Source organism: Tribolium castaneum, chromosome 5 (assembly GCF_031307605.1).
Source record: "Tribolium castaneum strain GA2 chromosome 5, icTriCast1.1, whole genome shotgun sequence".
NCBI classification, from domain to species: Eukaryota; Metazoa; Arthropoda; class Insecta; order Coleoptera; family Tenebrionidae; genus Tribolium; species Tribolium castaneum.
Window position 1 is genome coordinate 12,609,740 of NC_087398.1, and position 20,103 is coordinate 12,629,842.

The 20,103-nt window shown below is 35.4% G+C and overlaps 4 protein-coding genes and 1 long non-coding RNA gene across 6 annotated transcripts in view; 3 read left to right on the plus strand and 2 right to left on the minus strand.

Moving 5' to 3' along the window:
* LOC659457 (uncharacterized protein) overlaps positions 1 to 7,538 on the plus strand; it is a 76,603-nt gene extending 69,065 nt beyond the window's left edge. For both annotated transcript variants that reach the window (XM_008194745.3, XM_965761.4), the window contains 2 exons: positions 1,590 to 2,758; positions 5,824 to 7,538. In XM_008194745.3, coding sequence (XP_008192967.1) covers positions 1,646 to 2,758; positions 5,824 to 6,288 — 1,578 coding nt within the window. In that variant the 5' untranslated portion in view covers positions 1,590 to 1,645 and the 3' untranslated portion in view covers positions 6,289 to 7,538. The remainder of the gene's footprint in view (positions 1 to 1,589; positions 2,759 to 5,823) is intronic.
* Positions 7,539 to 7,759: 221 nt separating this feature from the next.
* IntS4 (Integrator 4) lies at positions 7,760 to 12,603 on the plus strand. Its single transcript, XM_965696.4, has 6 exons — positions 7,760 to 7,900; positions 7,954 to 8,702; positions 8,757 to 9,124; positions 10,756 to 11,220; positions 11,273 to 11,516; positions 11,568 to 12,603. The coding sequence occupies exons 1-6, from the start codon at positions 7,847 to 7,849 to the stop codon at positions 12,559 to 12,561; spliced, it is 2,874 nt and encodes a 957-aa protein (XP_970789.1). The 5' UTR covers positions 7,760 to 7,846; the 3' UTR covers positions 12,562 to 12,603.
* Positions 12,604 to 14,332: 1,729 nt separating this feature from the next.
* Positions 14,333 to 15,653, minus strand: LOC107397905 (uncharacterized). The gene is made up of 3 exons (XR_001574920.2): positions 15,517 to 15,653; positions 14,896 to 15,466; positions 14,333 to 14,806 (listed from the first exon to the last, which is right to left on the minus strand). It is a non-coding gene; the product is annotated as an uncharacterized LOC107397905 (long non-coding RNA).
* On the plus strand, positions 15,238 to 19,262 carry ScsbetaA (Succinyl-coenzyme A synthetase beta subunit, ADP-forming). Its single transcript, XM_965632.5, has 5 exons — positions 15,238 to 15,379; positions 15,538 to 15,800; positions 15,850 to 16,012; positions 18,165 to 18,429; positions 18,481 to 19,262. Exons 1-5 carry the CDS (start codon positions 15,317 to 15,319, stop codon positions 19,068 to 19,070), a joined length of 1,344 nt encoding a protein of 447 aa, XP_970725.1. The 5' UTR covers positions 15,238 to 15,316; the 3' UTR covers positions 19,071 to 19,262.
* Positions 19,202 to 20,017, minus strand: LOC659241 (uncharacterized protein). The gene is made up of 3 exons (XM_965566.4): positions 19,798 to 20,017; positions 19,566 to 19,740; positions 19,202 to 19,514 (listed from the first exon to the last, which is right to left on the minus strand). The coding sequence occupies exons 1-3, from the start codon at positions 19,934 to 19,936 to the stop codon at positions 19,277 to 19,279; spliced, it is 552 nt and encodes a 183-aa protein (XP_970659.1). The 5' UTR covers positions 19,937 to 20,017; the 3' UTR covers positions 19,202 to 19,276.
* Positions 20,018 to 20,103: the final 86 nt, after the last annotated feature.

Genomic DNA, 20,103 nt, shown 5'->3' on the forward strand with positions numbered 1-20,103 from the left:
AATAATTCCTGTTTCTTAATAATTTCTATAAAAACATTGAGATCTTTTCCCATTATGGTTAAACAATCATTCAATGAACACTTCAAAAGAAAAACGGATAAATTAGTCTATTTCCTACAGTAAAGTTGTTTTTGTGCGATCACTACATCGGTAGATTCAAATTCAACAAAAACAGATGCAGATGATGAAATTCTTACACCCAAGAAATAATATTTAGAAGTTTTGAAAAGTTTATTTGACAAATCACATAATCTACGTAATGTAAATTCACATTAAGACGTATAGGTAGTAGTTTTCATTGTATTCTGTTATTTAAATAGATAACAAGAGAATTAAAATGGTTTTAATGACCGTGGACAACGGGTTTACTGTCTAGAGAAACCCTATTTTATAAAAAAAACTGCCGCTTTATAAAAATGAGTAAAAAAAAGTAAAATCTTAGACAAATTGAAAAAAAAACGAAGAAAACACGAGACGGAGTGAGTTAAATGATTGAAGAAAACTCCTTTAACTCCTGCAAAGGAATCAGGGGCGTATCCAGCTCGAAAGAAAAGATGGGGCAGTTTTCAAAATTTATTATCTTATTAACACACATTAATAGCTAATATAACATGAAATCGAAAATGTACTGAGTTAGAGCAAGCCTTGAAAGAGAAGTGTAACTTTTGCCACATCATATTTTCTTGAGTCCTTTTGGAAGAACTACCACTACTTTTTTTGTACTACAGTTTCTTCTGCTCTAATTATTTTTATGAAATTTTACGAAACACAATAAAACGAGTAGTAATTAATCATTAAATTAGAATATTTCTCCAAAAATTCTGCTAAGCATTCACCAATTGAATATTTCACTATTTCGGAATAATCTTAATTCAAACAAGAATAATTTTTTGACAAATTATTCTTAAATTCTGATCTGTCAATTTTTGACGTGTGGTTAAAATTATGCAGGACAGCCTACTCTAAGTCAGCTAATTGTCGATCTCATGTTATTATGACTTCTCACACGAAGATGTTGCAAGTATCTTTAATAAGTTACTTTCAAAATGCTGAAAGATAACTAGTTTTTTAGAAGTTTTCCTTTTTTTTAATATCTTTAAAGTTAAAAGGTGGGGCAGCTGAATACGCCCTTGAAGGGAATAATGACCATCTTTATGATGGTTACCGTAACTAAAACAATACTTGCCTACCACAGGTTAGTAAGAAATATACTTTTTTGTTTTTCTTGTTTACTTAAATATCTCAATGAAGTTTTCCAAAATGTGGTCGAGTTCACAGCTTTCACGTCGTGGCGCCCACAATTTCGCCTTGTTTTATTGCCCGAACTGGTCCAGTTGAGCCCCCGAGTTCATTAAGGGCCGTAAAACCTCTTTGAAAAGTATTAAAAAAAACGCAATCGTAAAACGTCCGATCGAAAGTGGGCCACATAAACGTTTCAATTATAAACAACCGTTCCGAGTCAATATCCACTCATCTTTATAATAATGATTATTGATGGTGATTGGATCTGGGTATTAATCGAAGCGTGCAAATTAAAGCCATCATGCACCGAAAGGGACGTAAACTCTAACAGCGCATTTTCTTTGCAGATTTCTCCCGACGATCCGAAATGCCTAATTAAACCAAGCTGAAAGAATCTGTGATAATGGATATGACCGAAGCCTTCCGTAGCGAGGATATAACGAAAACTGACTTTTTCGACTTCGTTGTGACACCGGACTCGAACGACACGCATTCCATCCAACAGTTCACGAAGCAGATGCGAACTGTGAACGCCTTTTTGGGGAACGCCAGCCCGGAAGGAAGCAAAGAAACGAACAATAACATGTTGACGGAAATGAATCACGTGCCTACCACCGAAAGTGGGAACTTTGATTCGAATTTCTGGAGCGACAAGGAGACGGTTAGGTTAGAAACGGCGATTTTAGAAGATTTGAATAAGTATTGCTGGAGTGGAGAGGAGGGAAATGGGGTGGCGAACAGTCAGAAGGCCAACACAGACGGACAGATCTATACCTTGACAGTATTAAACGGGATCGACCAAAACGCCACTTGGTACCGGCCCCCCCTCTCGGCCATAGGGATAGTCAAGGAGGAGGACGTTAGCATGTCAAGTCCCGGCTCCATGGAGCACCTGCAAGCTGGCCTGGACATCGACTCGATCCTCAGCATCATCCCGGGCCAGATGAACGGCTTCAACAACAATTACAACGAAAGTACAATGAGCCCGAACACAGACGGCCTAATCAAATCGGAAACCTACACCTACGAAGACAGCGGGTTTGCCGACAATAAAGACGAACTAGCCAATTCCCTCATAATAGATACGCCCCTTCTCGAGGCGCACGATAGTTTTAATAATAACAATAACGATTGGAAGTTAAGTAATAATAACACTAATAACGGTTCGCCGGATTCTTTGTTACGTAGCGCTTTGCAAGGCAAAGCTTTCGTTCGTTATAATGGAGGAGCAGTAAAGACGAACAAAGTCGAGAACAACACTGAATTGAGGCGAGTCTTGTCGACGCCGCCGGCCAAAACCGAAGGCATCTACATCAAAGAAGAACAACAGGAACACATACCCACGATAGTAGCAGGAATTGACGCTAACGGTAAAGTCGTCTTCGAGGAGCATCTACCGCAACGGACGGAAGAAAGTAACCCCACGGGGGGACACAACGTCGACGATCTGCTCCTCTCGCAGCTGGATCAGAGCTTTCCCGAGGACTTCGAGAAGCTCAAAAGGATCGCCAACGAGGTAAATTTTTCACAAAATATATTCTTGTACTTCATGTTTTTATTAAATAGTGCAGATTCGGTTTTTAAAACCAAGTCCAAAAGATAAAAGTTTCCACGAAAGGAAGATGGGCAGTAATCATCTCAGAGAAAGGAGAGGCTTTCCTGCTGTGTCAGAATAGATAATACGATTTTTTCGACGGCTGCATCAGAAAATATCGTTTTCCACTTTCCAAATATTCCATGATTATTATTGCTGATACAGTTTTCGAAAAAAATTTTGAACTAGATTAACGACATGTTAAAAAATGTCAGTCACAATCTTCTTAAAAATAACTACAATTTATTGTGTAACGTTTTGCTAAAGTAGTTAATAAATAAATCACAAAACTAGTCGACAATACAAAAAAGAAATACACAAAAAGCTAAGGACGAAAGAATTCAGAAGGGTGCAAACAAATAATACAATAATGTTTGAATAATCCGAACGACTCTATAATCCGAACGTTTAAATTCCGTAATCCGAACTATCGATTAAATTAGGTTAAAACATCAGCGTTAAAAGCTAAATCCAAAAATGCAATAAATATAGGGTGTTCTGGTTAATGTTTAAAAAATAATTTTAGGTGAGCCAGGGGGTTAGTATCTATGGTTTCGTAAAAATGTGATTAAACACTTAAAGGGCACTAAGGACTTTTTCAAATCGCTGGAACGCTCTGTATTTGCATGGTTAATTGGTCATGTAAGGTAACGTGTTCGGGTTGCTGATACTGATATCATTTATTATAAATTCTATAATCCGAATTTTTTCGTAATTCGAATGGACGTTGCAAACTTTCTCTTCGGATTATCCAAATATTACTGTATTCCTCAGAAAATGGTATGCAAAAAAACTACATTTTATTTACCATAGCTTTGAAAAAATTGTTTAAAATATTGAGCCACAGGCAAACCGTCGTGAACTGATTAATAGATTGTCTAGTGTGAAACTTATGAAAATTCCAGTTGAAACTCTAATTTAATCTTCTCTTTTGACAACCGAATTGAAGTGTTTGAACTGATTGAAGTAAAACTGTAACTGGGAAATCTAGTTAATGTCTATATTATTTCATAGCCGAAATTTGTGTTTCAGCAAACTATATCTATTCTACATAAAATGACTAGAAAACGATTAAACAAATAACTTAAGTTATTTACAGTTAAGTCAAATAACATTTTGTCAAGGGAAACATTGTTTTAGTTAATTTACTTACCTAATGCCGGGCACATAAAAGATTATGTGATTATGTTGCAAAAAAATATATTGGCAATATTGTTAATTCCTGTTAATTTGTTATACAGAGAGGTCTCATATGACGTTTTCCTATAGCTATCTTTTTTATTATTAATATTTTAATATTAAACTGTGTATTAAAGGCTTTGAAAATATTCATTGAGGCTTCAATAATTTGATATTATGTCTTCTGGGTATGTAGGGAAACTAGCCTATATTTCACTGGTGCTTAAATAATTGTACCTTTGTCAATTTTTAAAGAATAAATGCTTATTTTGACCTCTAACGATTTGATATAATTATTATTAACACTGGAAGAAAGCAATTTGACAGTGAAGTAAAATTCAAAGCTGTAGCTAAAAGTTTTATTGTCATCATATTATCAAGTTAAGAACAAATTCCCAACTTACAATTAAGTTTGTTTCGATTTTTCGTAAGAGTTTTTACAGTTATTACAAAAAATAATGTACACTGCATATTGTTATTAATCTATCAGTTAGAATAATTTAGCGTCCTTTACTTTATTTTTGTCCTGTAATCTCATTTTGTTTTTTTGTTTGTAGTAGTTTCCAAAAATGTACCACCACTTGGTTTCCTAAATTGCTCTATTGTTAAACAATAGCGATCAATGCATAAGTGTCTAATGTTGTTATTAAAATATTCCAGGCCCTGTTTTGTTTGAGAGAGTTAAAAGACGTACTTGTTTAGACTTTTAGTGTTATTAATTTTTTACAGTTAATATAAATGTTATTTGCATTAACTGAAAATTTCATTTCATATAAGTTTGAGAAGATATCTCCGGTTAAAAGTTATAGTGAATGTTTTACGCATTTTATAAAAATTTATTTTATGGTACAGTTTAACACTTTAAAATATTAAGACGTACAATATAAGCAACCGGTTATTTTTAGCGAATTTATCAACACAAAACAAATTTTTAATTGTTGTAGAGTTGTTACAAATATAACTAAAGATTTTTTTAGTTTTCCGAAAAGTTTTTAGTTTCTGAAAATTCAGTGTTGATGATTACTCGTATTTCGTATTATAAATAATCTTTAGTTTTGTTGACGTGGAAGAGTAGAGGAATTTGATCTTGTTTTAAGAGAATAAAAGAAAAAATCTACACTTTACCTCTTAATATTATTAAGAATATTGGAGAGGGAATTTTTTGAGGATTTTTCTAGAGTTTGTTGGAACGTGAGCTTTAGCGTAAGACATGCTTGTACCTGTATAGGTACAATAAATAATACATACAGTATGCTTCCTTCACAATCATGACTATATCGATTGTAATCTTTGCAACTAATATCCCAAGCAATAATATTGTTAAACTACGGCTAACTGAAGCTGTTTTGTTTTGTAATTCCTGTGTTTCCTTAGGACGATCTTCAGCACATTTTTTCTGTATGTTTTATCAAGTCCAAAATTTTATTTAAAAAGCACGTATATTGGATAAGTACCTGTTACACTTACTCTTTAGAGTTGAAAAGTTTTTTATAAAGTACTCGAAAACTTTGATGATAATTATTAAATTGTACTTAATATTTGGTCAAAATAGAGCTGCACAATCTGACACAATCTACTATTTCACATCTGTTTTAATCTACACCTTTTCCAATAGTATTTCAGAAAGTATCACAATCATGTATTTCAGAAAGAGTTATGTGTAAACATAGATAGGTATTTAATTCATCTTTTCTGAAATATGTAGACAACATCTGCTACTTTCTGAACTACAATTGGAAAAGGTGTAGTCATCTCTGAAAAAGACTGTAAAGACAGTTAATTTTAACCGTATAAATGATAATTTTCAGGTGGCGGAGTCAGTGAACCAATACTGCCAGATCGACACGTCGGCGGAGAACCCCGTGTACAGCATAAGCCCCGACCAGATCGGCATCCTCAACAACCTCAACTCCCCCATCCAGATCGCGACCCCCTCCGTGAGCAGTACGAAGCCAGCGACGAAGAAATACAAGCGTTCAAACAGCAACACCAAAGCACAAACGACGGTACAAAACGCGACCTCGACGAGCAACGGCGTCCGCAAAGAGCGCTCGTTGCACTACTGCAGCATCTGCTCGAAGGGCTTCAAGGACAAGTACTCGGTGAACGTCCACATCCGGACGCACACGGGGGAGAAGCCCTTCGCGTGCAGTCTCTGCGGGAAAAGTTTTAGGCAGAAGGCCCACTTGGCCAAGCACTACCAGACGCACATAGCGCAGAAGAACGCGGCGGCGGCGGGGAACGTCGCCGCCGCCAAGGCCAAGTCGAGGTAGCTTGCTGGGGGCGGCGGAATGGTCCACATTCGTACCTAAATTATTTATTTATTTATTCGTCGGCCGGCGACATTCCGCCAACGCACAAATTTCTCTCGATGAACAGCAACGAAAACACATTTTTGATGCTACTTTGCCAAGTTTTGTTCCTAGCATTGTTTTGTTTTGTTAATTTTTTTATTATATTGTACTCATGTGCTGTGATTATGTGAAATTTATTTTCAAAAGAGATCGGAATTTTTGTGTATTTATTTTTTATCGAATCTGCCTAAAATTTCTTGCCATTTCTGTATTATCGCGTACTTGATAAAATTTAGAATTTTTTAATTTATTTATCGTATGATTAGTTTCTTTGTTACTCGCAGTGTGGAATCTACAATTGTTTGTTTTTTCTGTTCAGTTTTTTTCCTAATAATTAAAAGTATTATCGTTCCACTCTGCTCTAGGTTACTCCGCAGTGCTTCAACGAAGCATTTAATTTAGTTTCAGATGCTTTTAGTTTAATGCTAGCGCTTAGTGATTAGGAAGAAAAAACTTCAGTTTACCATATGTCAAGGCATTATATGACCTTTTTACCTTATAATACTCACTTTGTAAAATAAAAATGTTTATTGTATATTGATTAAATAGTATAATTTGTTGTACACATTACAAATGTGAGTACAAATGCGACCGAGTCGCGTCATTTGTTATTTTCTAATCCTTACCATCTTACAATTGTTGTCTATGTTATAAATGTTTACGTAATGTTACAATTGTTTTGTAAATCGATCATACTTAATGCTCTTGTTTACTAATTTTTGTATTATAATCAGTATTTGTTGATGTTTTTTGTAAATGTTCGTAATTCTTATTTATGACAGTTTGCCATGGTAAAGGGATTTATATTATTATTATGTTTTTTGTTCTATTTTGGATCTCATTCAATTTAGTTTTTTTTGCTTGCTTCTTTGGCCCATAACTGCCAACTTTTTTCCAACTGTGTTCTCTCTGAAAGACAATACTCAAATAGACTACATATACGTACGAAAAATATGTACATCCAGACACTTTATATAAACTTTTTTGTTTATATTCGCCATAGAACATGTTTTATACTCAGATTACGTTATGTATAGTTATATCAGATTTTATCTCCTCTTTATTATTGATTTTATAAAGTATTTTTATACCTAGATTCATATATTTACATTTTATAACTTTATTATATAATTGTGAATTTATTACAAATAAACATTATTTAAAACAAATGAGTTTAACCCGACCCCCAAACCCATCCCAAACGATACGCCATTGGCACAAACAAACCGTCATTCGGTCCAACAACAAAATAGCATTAATTACCTAATTGGACAAAACAATAATTTAGAATTAATGCCAGAAACCGACAAATGCGGTAAATTAATACCTTTACCGCTCATAAATAAAAAAAATCAAAAAACCAAATTTTATGTAATTGTCACCAGGTGGCGGTTGCGTAACTTTTTGACATTTGACAACAATCACAAAATAAAATGTTTAAAAAACGCTAAAATCGGTTAATTACCACATAAACACGATGGCTGCAGTGTTGAAAAAACGCGCTTTGGCCGAATTCACCCAAACAATCCAGGTATGGGCTAAATTTCCCTTTGTCCAAAATGAGGTTATGTTTACATATTCCAGGAAACTGTTCCTTTCCAACCGATTAAAAAACTCAAACTTGTCAAGAAGCCTTCCACAGGCACCGGGAACTCGTCTTTGGCACTTATTAGTTGTCTTGAAGGTTGCAAAAGCAGTAGCGAAGCCCTACGAACTTTGCTTCGTGTCTCTGATACTTTCGAGCTTGAGGCTTCAGATATTCCCGAAGCAGTTAAAAAACTGAGCGATCATTTTAAGAATGAGCCAGAGTCGGCCGTTAGAGTAAAAATTTTGTCACTTTTGTGCGACATTGGGCATCTACCCAACGCTGATGTTGTGTCCATTATTGACGAGACGATTTTGTTGCTTAAAAATGACCATTCACATAAAGTTATCGCTCAGGGGATGAATACCGTGCTTAAATTAGGGAAGCTGGTCTCTGATAATGTCATCGCTTTGCATCAGAAACTGGTAGAAGTGGCGAAAAGTTACTTGAAAGATGTCAGTCATGCTGTCAAGAGGAAATGTCTAGAGATCATTGGCGTGCATACGCCGGTTTGTACGGGGGCAGAGGCGGAGAAATTAATGGTTTTGATTAGTTCGTACTTTAACCACGACGACGCCAGGGTGCGTAGTCAGGCTTTTTCGACGATTATCACCCTACATGAGCGCAATTTTAAAATAAATCCGGACATTTATATAGATGTTTGCGATGCCTTAAAGGACGACTACGAAATTGTCCGTCAAGTCGTTCTCAAGTTAGTGTGTCTTTTGGGCAACACGTTTCCGGAAAAGTAGGCTTAGCCTAAACCCTCTCTTCTATTTACATTTAATTGAAAAAATTTCAGTGAGGTTGTACTTCCGGGAAGTGAACACGAAATCCGTCTCATAGACGACGCTTTCGGTAAAGTTTGCAACTCGATTTCTGATTTATCAATCCATGTTCGAACCTTGGCGGCTAAACTATTGGGAACGATGAAACAAGTCAGTGCGAAATTTCTCAACCAAACTCTTGATAAAAAATTAATGTCTAATATGAGGCGCAAAAGGACGGCTCATGAGTTGGCTTGGGAAAATGTAACGAGTGGAGAATGGGCGAGTGGGAAAAAATGGGCCGATGACGCCCCCAGGGAAATCCTCGACGCTGACAGCATCAATTTGATGAGCAGTGGGGCGTGTGGGGCCTTCGTGCACGGCTTGGAGGACGAGTTTATGGGTAAATGACGAGGCAAAGCCGAGTGTCATAATTTTTATCTACAATTATCTACTTTTTTTTGACTTATTGGTAATAATACAGTTGTGGACTTTTAGGTAGTGGTAAAGAACTTTAGATCAATTTTTTTTTAATTTCTTTGATCATTAAGCAGATATCTGTTAAAAAAAATCATCAATTATGTGCCAATTAGTGTATTATGGTATTTAAAAAATTTAATAAGCTCACAAATTAGATAGTAAATTAAATTTGACATCATTGGGAATAAAAGAACAATGAATGAAACTGTTCCTAAGGAAAACAAATAGAAAATATACAGGATGGTTCAGTGAAGACAGTTCACCCAAGTTTTCGATGTTTGGACTCGATTTTTACAATTTATGGGGTTCATAAAGACTAAAAAAATTATGGCCATTTAGAACATTCAAATAAATAATTTAATAAATAAACTGTAATTAAAAAAAAGAAATTTTTAGAAAACTTATACCAAATAAAAAAAATAACACTTGGTGGAAGTGCGGGCAAGACGGGGTATGAGCTTTAAATAATAAACTAATTGACTAATAATCATTTTTTGTACGTGGCGAAGCCCAGTTAAGACAGCTTTTAATTGTAGATTTTTAATTGAACGATACCACCATGCCTTTTGCGAGTTTTATGAAAAAAACCTGTTTTTGGCGATTTTCTTATGATTTTTTTCACTTTCTTTAGTACGTGTCTGTTTTGTTAATAACAAAATTTCAAATTGCTTTTATGGTTATTCATATGTCAATGATTTTTCTAACAGGTTAACATCTATTTATTTGTAGATGACAACATAGTTTTTGGAAGTTAATTTTCTAACACAATTTGCCGTAAGAGGGCAAGACGGGCTGAGACCTTGCTCGTAACAGTAATATGTAAAACTCCTCTCTTCATAAAAAACCTTAAACCATAACAAAGTTTGGAAAATAAGCAAAAGAATAAAAATTACAGAGCTAAAGGAAAACTGAAAAATCTGGGGTTGATAAAAAGAGTGTTCAAAAAGAAAAAGATTTTAAGATTAGACCATCAATCGAGAGCAACAGTGAAATTGAAATTAGGGGTACCCCATCTTACCCACAAGGACTTTTTCTACTTTGTTTCACTTTTATATTTAATAAAGGTTCCAAATAAAACTTATTAATCACAAAAAACTAATTACCAAGGATAATTAATAATACAAAAATTTTATAGAGCTTCAAACGTTAAGTACCCCGTCTTGCCCGCACTTTCCCTATTGTAAAGAGGTTTTAATAGATTTTAAAATAACATCATAATTAACCCCTGTTTCCATTAAAAAAATATATAATTACAGGCAGCCCCTCTTTGGGGGTTGAAGTGGTACGAACACAAAGTAAATATTTAAGTGTCCCCCTTGGATATAAAATCGCACTGTCTTAGCGTTTTGAGTTAAGTGACTCCAAACGTTAAAAATTTGGGTGTATTGGTTTCAGTGGGCCACCCTATATATTAAATATTAAAAATCAAGTTGCTTGAAAAAAAAACATTTTTAAACTTTACTGAATATCTCCTATCAATATCACCATACGAAAGTTAGTCCGACACTTTTGAATCATCCTGTATTGTACTAATGATTGATTAATATTTATCAGAGGTGCGTTCCGCCGCCGTCGAATCACTCTGCGAGCTCTCCATTCGCAACCCCCAATTCGCAAATTTATCCCTCGACTTCCTGGTCGATATGTTCAACGACGAAATCGAGGATGTGAGACTCAAAGCCATTGATAGTTTACGCCGAATATCCGAACACATTATTCTAAGAGACGACCAGTTGGAGACCATCTTAGGGGCCCTTGAGGACTTTTCGCAGGATGTCCGAGAGGGCCTCCACCACATGTTGGCATCGTGTAAAATGTCAACAACAGCCGGGCTCAAAATGTGCGTTGAAAAACTATTAGATAATCTCAAAAAATATCCGCAAGATAAGCGATCGACCTATCGGTGTTTACAACGGGTGGGGGCACAGCACCCCGAATTGGTGCTCCCTCTAGTGCCACAATTGTTAAACATACACCCGTTTTTCGATACTGCTGAACCGGACGTGGAAAATCCGCAATGTATGGGCTTAAGCAAATTTTTACGTTATCCGGATTAAACATTTTTTTGCAGATATTTGCGTCCTGATTTTGATTTTAAATGCGGCAAAGTTTTCACCTACTATAATCCCACTTCTGGAACCCCACACCTTACGTCATTATGCGTACATAAGTGACACAATGCCGTCCCTAGTTCCGGTTTTAAGTCTCCCGGAATCGAGTTGTAACACAATTAGCAGACCACAAACGGTCCCGGAAAGTCTGGAGTTTCTTAACAATGTTATAAGCAACTTAGATTTGGCCGAAAATACATTACGGTGAGGCACAAGCTTGGCAAGTCTGTTACTAATTGTAAAATTTATTTTTAGAGTTCAGACGACACTTTTACAAACCGCTAAAGAACACTTGAACCGTTTGAGTGAAATTGACTCGTCGGTCGCAGGGACGGCTCAATTCACATCGCTTTACATTGGGGCCCAATTAATAATGTCCCAGATATTGGAAAAGGGTTATTGGTTAAACCCGGGTACTTTGGCCACCCAACAGGCCAACAACCTCAAAACTAACATAACAAACCTTCTGGAGTATTGTCTCAAGTTGCAGTTTTTCTTCGTAGGGCTTAGCCCTGTGGAGGAATGTGCCGTGAAAATGTTCCGCCTGCGGGCCCTAGCCCTTAATTTAGTCTACATAGTTAAAGGGAGCAACTCCTCAGCTTTAGCCCCCTGCCACCACTTCCTCACCATCGTCGAAGACATGCAGAGGGACCTACAAGTTGCAGGTCTAGACCCTGACGCGTTCACGTCAGCCGTTTTCAAAGAACTATCAGTCTTGGAGGAACCCAAACCGGGAACAGTGTCCCGAATTTTAATCCCGATCCTCTCGGAAGCCCGATTGGGTAAAATCCCGCGTCCCAACGTCCAAATTCGGATGAGTTCGGCCGAGATCGTGGAACCCAACGGCCAGACTGACACCTCGTTGAAATTCACCGCGGGGTTGGTGATGTCGGTGCATTTTGATGCCGAGTTAAGACACTTGATTGACCCTTCAAGGGTCAGGTTGAAAGTGAAATATCCGGATCAGAAAACGCAAATTATTCTACCAAGGCCGGCTCACATGAAACCGTTGTTTGTTGACGGGGAGGATGCGCAAGCGGGGCATAATGTGAGGCTGCTTACGTCGGTGCTGATTTCGCACCAAGTGTGGTCAGAGGCGTGCAACGTGGAAATTAATGTGGCCTTGGCCATTCCGGAAGCGGATATCGGGAAACGGAAGGCCAATGTGAGCGCCACGCCGACCTTGATTGACCTATGCAAGCCGGTGAAGGTCAGCGTCGCACCCAAACCGATCAAAAGGACCCTATAATTTTTGTAAATATTTTTTGTAATAATAAATAATAATAATTTACTTATTCTTTGAAAATTTACATTAAGCACACACGTGTAATTAGCTGTCTCAGTATTATAAAAACGCCACCGTTGCATTTTCTCTCAAAAATAGCTGTTAAAAAATTAGCTAATGTAATTTATACTTTTAATGAGAGATTAATAAATATTTTGTAATTATGTTAATGTTATTTGAAAAAAAATATTCGGTAAAATGCAACCTTGGCGTTTTGTATAGTTTTGAGCAGCTTATGTATACACATAAAAAAATTACAATCATCAGTTCAGACATTAAAACATTGGGATGTCACATCAGCAGCATTACTCATCATAACTGAAAAAGGCTTGTTTTGACAAAAAAAAATTCATCGTCTTTTTAAAGTCTCTAGTTGGAAGTGCAATCAGGTAATCTGTTAAAGAAAAACAGACCCTAATAGTAAATTCAGTAACAATTTTTTCACCAGATCTGGTGTTATGATCACGTGAACTCTTTACTAACTCATTATTTCTCATATTTATGCTCATTTCTTTTACTATAAATTAAAGATATACAAACTAGGTAATGTTAAAATATTTAATTCCTTAAATAAATTTGGGTCTTACATAATCTCTGTAAGGCACTCTACTAATTATTCTTAATGTTTTTCGTTGTAGACGAAAAAACTGGAGCATGTCCCCAACATAATATTGCATAGGAAGTATTATTAAATCATGAAACGCAATTTTTAAGTCTTGTCGAGGAACAATTTTTTTCTAAACAACCTAACAAAAAAAAATTTTTGGATATTTTATGTGATAGTTTCTTAACATGAACTACACAATTAAGATTAGAGTCTATTATTAATACACATTTGTTGTTTCTGGGTTTTTAAAATTTTTATTAGGGAAAGAGAAAATCATTCTTTTTTTTACGTTCATTTAAACATTAGTCCATTTATTTTCAAAACGTACACAGTGTTTAGCATAATTCCTGCTTAAGGACCTCAAATCGGTTTAAAATCTAAACTGAATTTTCGTAAATAAGGTTGCTATGAGCCAGAAAATTACTAATTTGTTCCTTTAAAGGTTTCTAAGATATTCGAAAAATCGAAATGGGTCGAAAATTCTTTACGACATCTGTTATTGAGCCTCCTTTATATGTGACGGTATTATTTTAGCAAATTTAAGAACATTTGGGAACACCTCCCTTTCAATATAAGAATTGATTAATTAATTTAGTTAAGGTAAAGAACACGTTTTATTAATGTAATGTTGATGTAAATATCTTTACTTGGTTTATTTTTAATTTTGAAAATACTAATCATAAATCATATGGTTAATTTTTGTGTTGGTAAGTTTATTATTATTATTTAGGTATAAGGCAATTTGGAAGTTTAGCAACAATTTCTTTTGGTACATTTACAAAATACGTGTTAAAAGTGTCAGATGGCACTCCTAATATTTGTACTATGTTTATTTGTATTTCTGTTACAATTAACAACATTCTTGTAAGATTAAGATGAATTATTATTATTTGAGATGTAATTTCTATGTAATATTCTCTTCTTGTGTTAGTAATTGCTTTTCTATGATTTTGTTGTATAGGTAATTTATTATAGCTTTTTAGCTGTAACTGCCAGTACCTGTTTTTCAAGATCTACAAAAAAATGGAGTGAATTTCTCTTTTTTTTTAATTACGGCGTAAACCGTTTTAAAATTTAATATGTAAATTATTTGTCGGGACAGTTTGGACAGGTTTACAATTAAAAATCTTATTACGTCGACGTTTCGCCGGCTTTATTAAATGCTTCTTCAAGACAAAATTAAAATTAACAATTACAAACACATTAAAATTCACATTTTATTTGGTCACATTAGGGTCGGATCTATAACTTAAAAAAAAGTGTATTATTAAAATTTGTTATAATGTTCTCGAGGCAATTGTTACTTTTTGTATTTTCTTTGATATGAGCATTAAACCCAAAAGACTGGATTAGTTTTTTGAACATTATATCGTTTGCTCTATTCGAATTAAAATGATGTATTTTAAAGTCACCGTTTATGATGAGCTTAATTATGAGTAATTATGAGTAAATTAAGCAAAGGGACGTCCATAGCAGATAATATCTTTATGTTCAACACATAATAAATCATTTCTACAAAATGTTCTAGTTCCTCCATGGTCTTTAAGTAGTCTGCACTTAAGTACTTAAAGATAAATACTTCGCGCCTTATCCAGTTTCGAGCTAAAAATGAGTAACATCTGTGGTAACATTTACAAACATTTTTTTTAATTAAATTCATTAGCGATAAGTTAGGAATAACGAAAATTTACCAACAACAGAGGGAGTCTAGTTAGTCAACATTCAAAGTGTTTGAATTGAAATTGTGATTGAAACTTATCCAAAAATGTTGAACGTAAAAAAACAGATCCTTGATCAAAGGTCACAGAGAGTACATTTTTGATCTTTGAACAATCGAGCAACGACGTGTAAATGCAATAAAAATTTGCGTATCGCTACATGAACCGCAGTCGAGTGTGAACCCTCAAATATTATTCTTGTATTCCAAGCAATTAGTTAATAAATAGGCCCAAATTTTGCTTTATTTGGAATAAAAATTTAAATTTTTTGTTTGACAAGTGACATTCCATGACAAGTACCAAACCAGCGAGCGAAAATCCACCAGATATTTGTCAATTGCAAAGTCCGCCCCAGTTTCAACAACCTTCAACTAGTTCTTGTGATTAATTGGAAATGGCTACAATGTTGCGGAGCGTCCTTTTGGCCGAAAGCGTTCTCCTGAAAAACGGACCAAAGGTGAGCCCTTTGACTTTAGCCCGAAAATTGCGATGGAAGTTTTTGACCTTGACCATTTTGGCTACATCCGTATTTTTAGTGTCAGCCCTGCAAATTTAATTTCATTATTTATAGCCCGACCATTACATAATTTATACCAAAGAATTACATAATTACAGATTTTGGGCTCTGCAAGTTGGCAGCCACAGCAGCAACAGAAGCGAAATTTAAATGTTCACGAACATATCAGTTACACCCTTCTCAAGGATGCTGGTATCCAGGTCCCCAAATTCGGGGTTGCCAAGACCAAGCAGGAGGCGCGCAAAATCGCCGAAGACTTGAAAACCAAAGACATTGTACTTAAAGCGCAAGTTTTGGCAGGTGGCAGGGGCAAAGGTCACTTCAAGAACGGACTCAAGGGTGGAGTCAGGATGGTTTATTCGTGAGTCGTTCAAAATTGCTAGTTTTCAATTTCACAATCTTTGTTCCAGGCCAGAAGAGGCCGAGGACATTGCTGGGCAAATGCTTGGCCAATATTTAGTCACTAAACAAACTGGGGAAAAGGGGCGCATCTGCAACGCTGTTATGGTCGCAGAGAGGAAATTCCCCAGGAAGGAATTCTACTTTGCAATTATGATGGAACGCGCGTTTGGCGTACGTTAACATTTTTATTTCTACCCAAATTCAACAATTTTGAGCAGAAATCGTACGCTTTTGTTCATTTCTCATCAAAAACCGACTGATTACCGAAATTAAAAACCCTACATTTTTTGATAATCTTAACACAAAGTGCACACACTTGAGTTGAAAATACAATTATTGTGTCACTTTTCCTATTATAGATTGGCCCATTTTTCTAAAAACGCATTTGAACGTTTATTGCAGTAAGAATAAGTAACGTTATTGACCATTTTAAGATCAGTGCGTTCTCTTGTGGACCAAGATTTGCTACACAGAGGAATTACGCTAAATAAGCCAGTATCATTTATTCTAGACACAAAATATTTCGTTTGTTGTAGAAAAGTATCAAGTAACGACAGATAGTCCATTTTTTGATATCCAAAATCTTCAGAAAATGTTTCTTTATAGAATGGAACTCGGTTATAAAGAACACCCAAGGGACATAAGAATTAATTCGTTATAATCGATGATCGTCTTAAGGAGTAATTTTCAAGTTCAACGACTTTTGAATTTTGAAACAAGTACTAATCTATTTTATTAATAAAGATACATGGTTACATAGGTATACATAATTATGATAATATCGCAAATACTCTATTTATTTACTTATTGTCGTTTGTACTTAATATTTCACCTGCTTTCGAAGTTTGTATCATTTTTAGAATCTTTCTGCAATATCGGAAATGTTTGTTATAACGTTATAACAGAGTCGTAGAATTAAAAGAATTAAAACAATCATTTTCTTACTATAATATAGGAATTTAAAACGGGAGCGTTCGTTAAAGCCGGGCTCGTCATATCAGAGTCCCACTGTAATATACAAGAATTTTTATCAGAAAACTAAAGCAAAAACAACAAATTAAAACATCAATAAAAGAATTGTTTATCCTTTTTGTAAATAATGTTTACTTATTAACATTTTTGAAGGACTATTGTTTTGTAGATTATTCGTATTTATTTTGACTAAATTCTTCTTGAATTTCGCTTTCCATGTGCTTGTGAGAACAAAATATAAACCAAAATCGACAACCAAAACACAGTTCACTGCAAGAACGTACTAAATACAGTTCGGCTTTAGTTAATTTTTCACTGGACCCAAAAATAACTTATTTAAACAGCTTCTTCGAATGACTTACTCTTTACCCAGACTGAGTAAGTTGTACTGTATTGTGTTTTTTTGGTTCGATTTTTACAAATATTGCTCAGTGGTCTCAATACTACTATTTGAATATTATTTGCTACTACTTAAAGTAAAGTACATCAACTTCAAGCAGTTTTCAGTACAACAGCAATTAATTAATTAATAATAATAGAACAAATACTAACATTTACGCCGTAGATTTATGCAGTAACCCAAGACAGAGATGTGGTAAACTTAACTAACAACTAAAAGTTCGTTTAAAAGTTATATTATTGAGTAAATGTATTTTCTGTTTTACAATTCAAATTGTAAAACATAGTTTTTTTACACCTATATGAGATATTTTTACTTTAGCAAATGGAGTACAATCGACTGTGATTAGCAGGTATTTTGTAGATACGGTGTTTTACCTTATGGGAAAAGTAACATTTCCGTTGCAGTTACTGTTTTTGAAAAAAACAATTTTGTTTAATAATTTAAATAAATTATTGCTAATAGGCATATAACAGAATCTCTAAGCATAAAAATAGACAAAATATGTAAAAAACTCATTTAAAAAAAAGTTGGTTACTGTGTTTTTGCTTGGGACAACCATGTTTCTTCTTTACAATTTTTTTTATGATTTGCGAAAACAAAAATATAGCTCCCAAACAGCAAGCTATGGTAGATACACGCTGACTTTACAATAAGAAATGTGATCTACAAACTTTAATTGAAAAATACATTGATTTCGTCGTTTTTTTCAAAAACATAATAAGTGTTATTTAGCCCCTTTCTGAGATTAACAATTGCAACTGTTTTTGTGTTTTTCCAACGCTTATGCACGTTCACTCAATTATTTTAATTTTAAATTAACTAAATTGAAATTCGTTTAAACGCGTTTATGAGTCAAAAAATTAGTCTTTCTGATAAATCAATCAATAAAATCAGTCTTGTCCCGCCCATAAAATTAGTTACAACTCGCTTTAATCAATAAAATTACAGGGTCCTGTAATAATAGCTTCCTCCCAAGGAGGTATCAACATTGAAGAAGTGGCTGCTGAGAATCCCGCCGCTATTTTGTACGAACCAATCGACATTGTCAAAGGTTTGAGCAAAGAACAAGCCCAAAAAGTGGCCGTCAACGTCGGTTTGGGGTCTCAGAAGGAGAAAACTGGTGACATGTTGCTAAAAATGTACGATTTGTTTTGCAAGAAGGACGCCCTCCTGATTGAGATCAACCCTTATGCCGAAGATGCGGGAGAAACATGTACAAAAAAATAAAATTTGCAATTATTTCTTTTGACTCCTTGTGTTACAGATTTCTCGCTTGATGCAAAATTCCGATTTGACGACAACGCTGCTTTCAGACAGAAAGATTTGTTTGCTTTGCGTGATTGGACCCAAGAGGACGAGAAAGAGGTGGCTGCGGCCAAATTCGATCTCAACTACATTGCTCTCGACGGCAGTATTGGGTGTCTTGTGAATGGGGCTGGTCTTGCCATGGCCACCATGGACATTATCTCTCTGCATGGTGGCTCCCCTGCTAATTTCCTGGACGTGGGAGGTGGGGCCACAGCCCAGGCTGTCAAAGAAGCCTTCAAAATTATCACAGCGGATCCCAAAGTTCACGCAATTCTTGTGAATATTTTCGGCGGTATTATGAGGTGTGATGTCATAGCGGAGGGTATTATTGCCGCTGCTAAAGAACTCAACCTCAAAATGCCGATTATTTGCCGTTTGCAAGGCACGAATGTCGACGATGCCAAAGTTTTAATTGCCAGCTCAGGGTTGAAGATTTTGCCAGTTGATAACCTTGATGAAGCGGCTCGTTTGGCTGTTAAACTGTCTAATATTGTCAGTCTGGCGCGCGATGCGAAGCTAGATATCAATTTTGAGATTCCATTGTAAATTAAAGTTACCAATATTTCACTAATATAAATTTTGCTTGGATCATCTGACTTTTTAAGGTGATTTTAGAGTGTTTTTCATGCACATATTCATTTTACAATATGCGACATGGAACAATGCAGTGGTGTGTATATTGTTGTAATTAATATTTATTTATCTACATGTTAAGAATAAATTATTCCACGAAAACAATTACAACAAGAATCTTATTTGAACTGACCAGGTGATGGCCCGAATAAGCTGTTCCCTTGCTTTGAGGCGGCTCTTGAAGGAGCAAAACCCAACAACTTCTGGATATTTTGTCGTATGGACATGGTGCACAAGATATACAAGAAAATAAACGAACAATCGTAATAATCATCGCCTGGTAAATTGCGGTGGCTCAGACCTTGAATCCAGGTCAAAGGCATAAAAGGGAGACGGGCCACAACTCTCCCATCAAAGCTACAAAATCGATTTTTCCCCCGTAAAAAAAACACAAACGAAAATACTCACATGCTGTTAAACATGCTAAGCAAAGCAGTAAACGCGAAACCAATCGCAAACATTGACTTCATTTTTACTAAAGACAAGTCGCGGTTATTGTTTTTTAAACGTTCCTCTTCTCTTTCAATCTTTTTCTTGTGCTGCTTGTCGAGCGAATCGCCATGTGCTTCTTTGCGTTTCTCAACTAGAAACGATTTTGAAAGAGCATTCACAATTTACATAAATGTTGTCTCATCCTCACGTCTTTTGCTCTGTCTCTCCACTTCGGTCTTTAATTTCTGGTACTTCTCAGTACGATACACCATCAGCCAAGTCAAGCCTTCGCCCAATAAGGCCGTACAAATGGATATAAAAACAATCAACAAAGTGTCGGCCCACATTTTCACATTTAGACAAAAAATATTAATAACAAAAAAGAGGTTATGTCGAGTACGATGACGTTTAAATGACGTTTACAAAAAATGGTGCTGGCCAATCGCGCAGCGATTGTCTGGTCGACTGTAATGTTCCTGGTGCCAGAACTATTTTTGGTGCTGTCTTCAGCAAC

Bases quoted from the DNA above. Each gene is read 5' to 3' on its own strand.
- LOC659241 (XM_965566.4), bottom strand. From the start codon at position 19,936: ATGTGGGCCGACACTTTGTTGATTGTTTTTATATCCATTTGTACGGCC. The intron at 19,741-19,797 runs GTGAGGATGAGA...AATCGTTTCTAG, and splicing joins GGAGAGACAGAGCAAAAGAC to TTGAGAAACGCAAAGAAGCA. The intron at 19,515-19,565 runs GTGAGTATTTTC...TCGATTTTGTAG, and splicing joins CTTAGCATGTTTAACAGCAT to CTTTGATGGGAGAGTTGTGG.
- IntS4 (XM_965696.4), top strand. From the start codon at position 7,847: ATGGCTGCAGTGTTGAAAAAACGCGCTTTGGCCGAATTCACCCAAACA. The intron at 9,125-10,755 runs GTAAATGACGAG...AATATTTATCAG, and splicing joins CTTGGAGGACGAGTTTATGG to AGGTGCGTTCCGCCGCCGTC. The intron at 11,221-11,272 runs GTATGGGCTTAA...ATTTTTTTGCAG, and splicing joins GGACGTGGAAAATCCGCAAT to ATATTTGCGTCCTGATTTTG.
- ScsbetaA (XM_965632.5), top strand. From the start codon at position 15,317: ATGGCTACAATGTTGCGGAGCGTCCTTTTGGCCGAAAGCGTTCTCCTG. The intron at 15,801-15,849 runs GTGAGTCGTTCA...TCTTTGTTCCAG, and splicing joins GGAGTCAGGATGGTTTATTC to GCCAGAAGAGGCCGAGGACA. The intron at 16,013-18,164 runs GTACGTTAACAT...ATAAAATTACAG, and splicing joins TGATGGAACGCGCGTTTGGC to GGTCCTGTAATAATAGCTTC.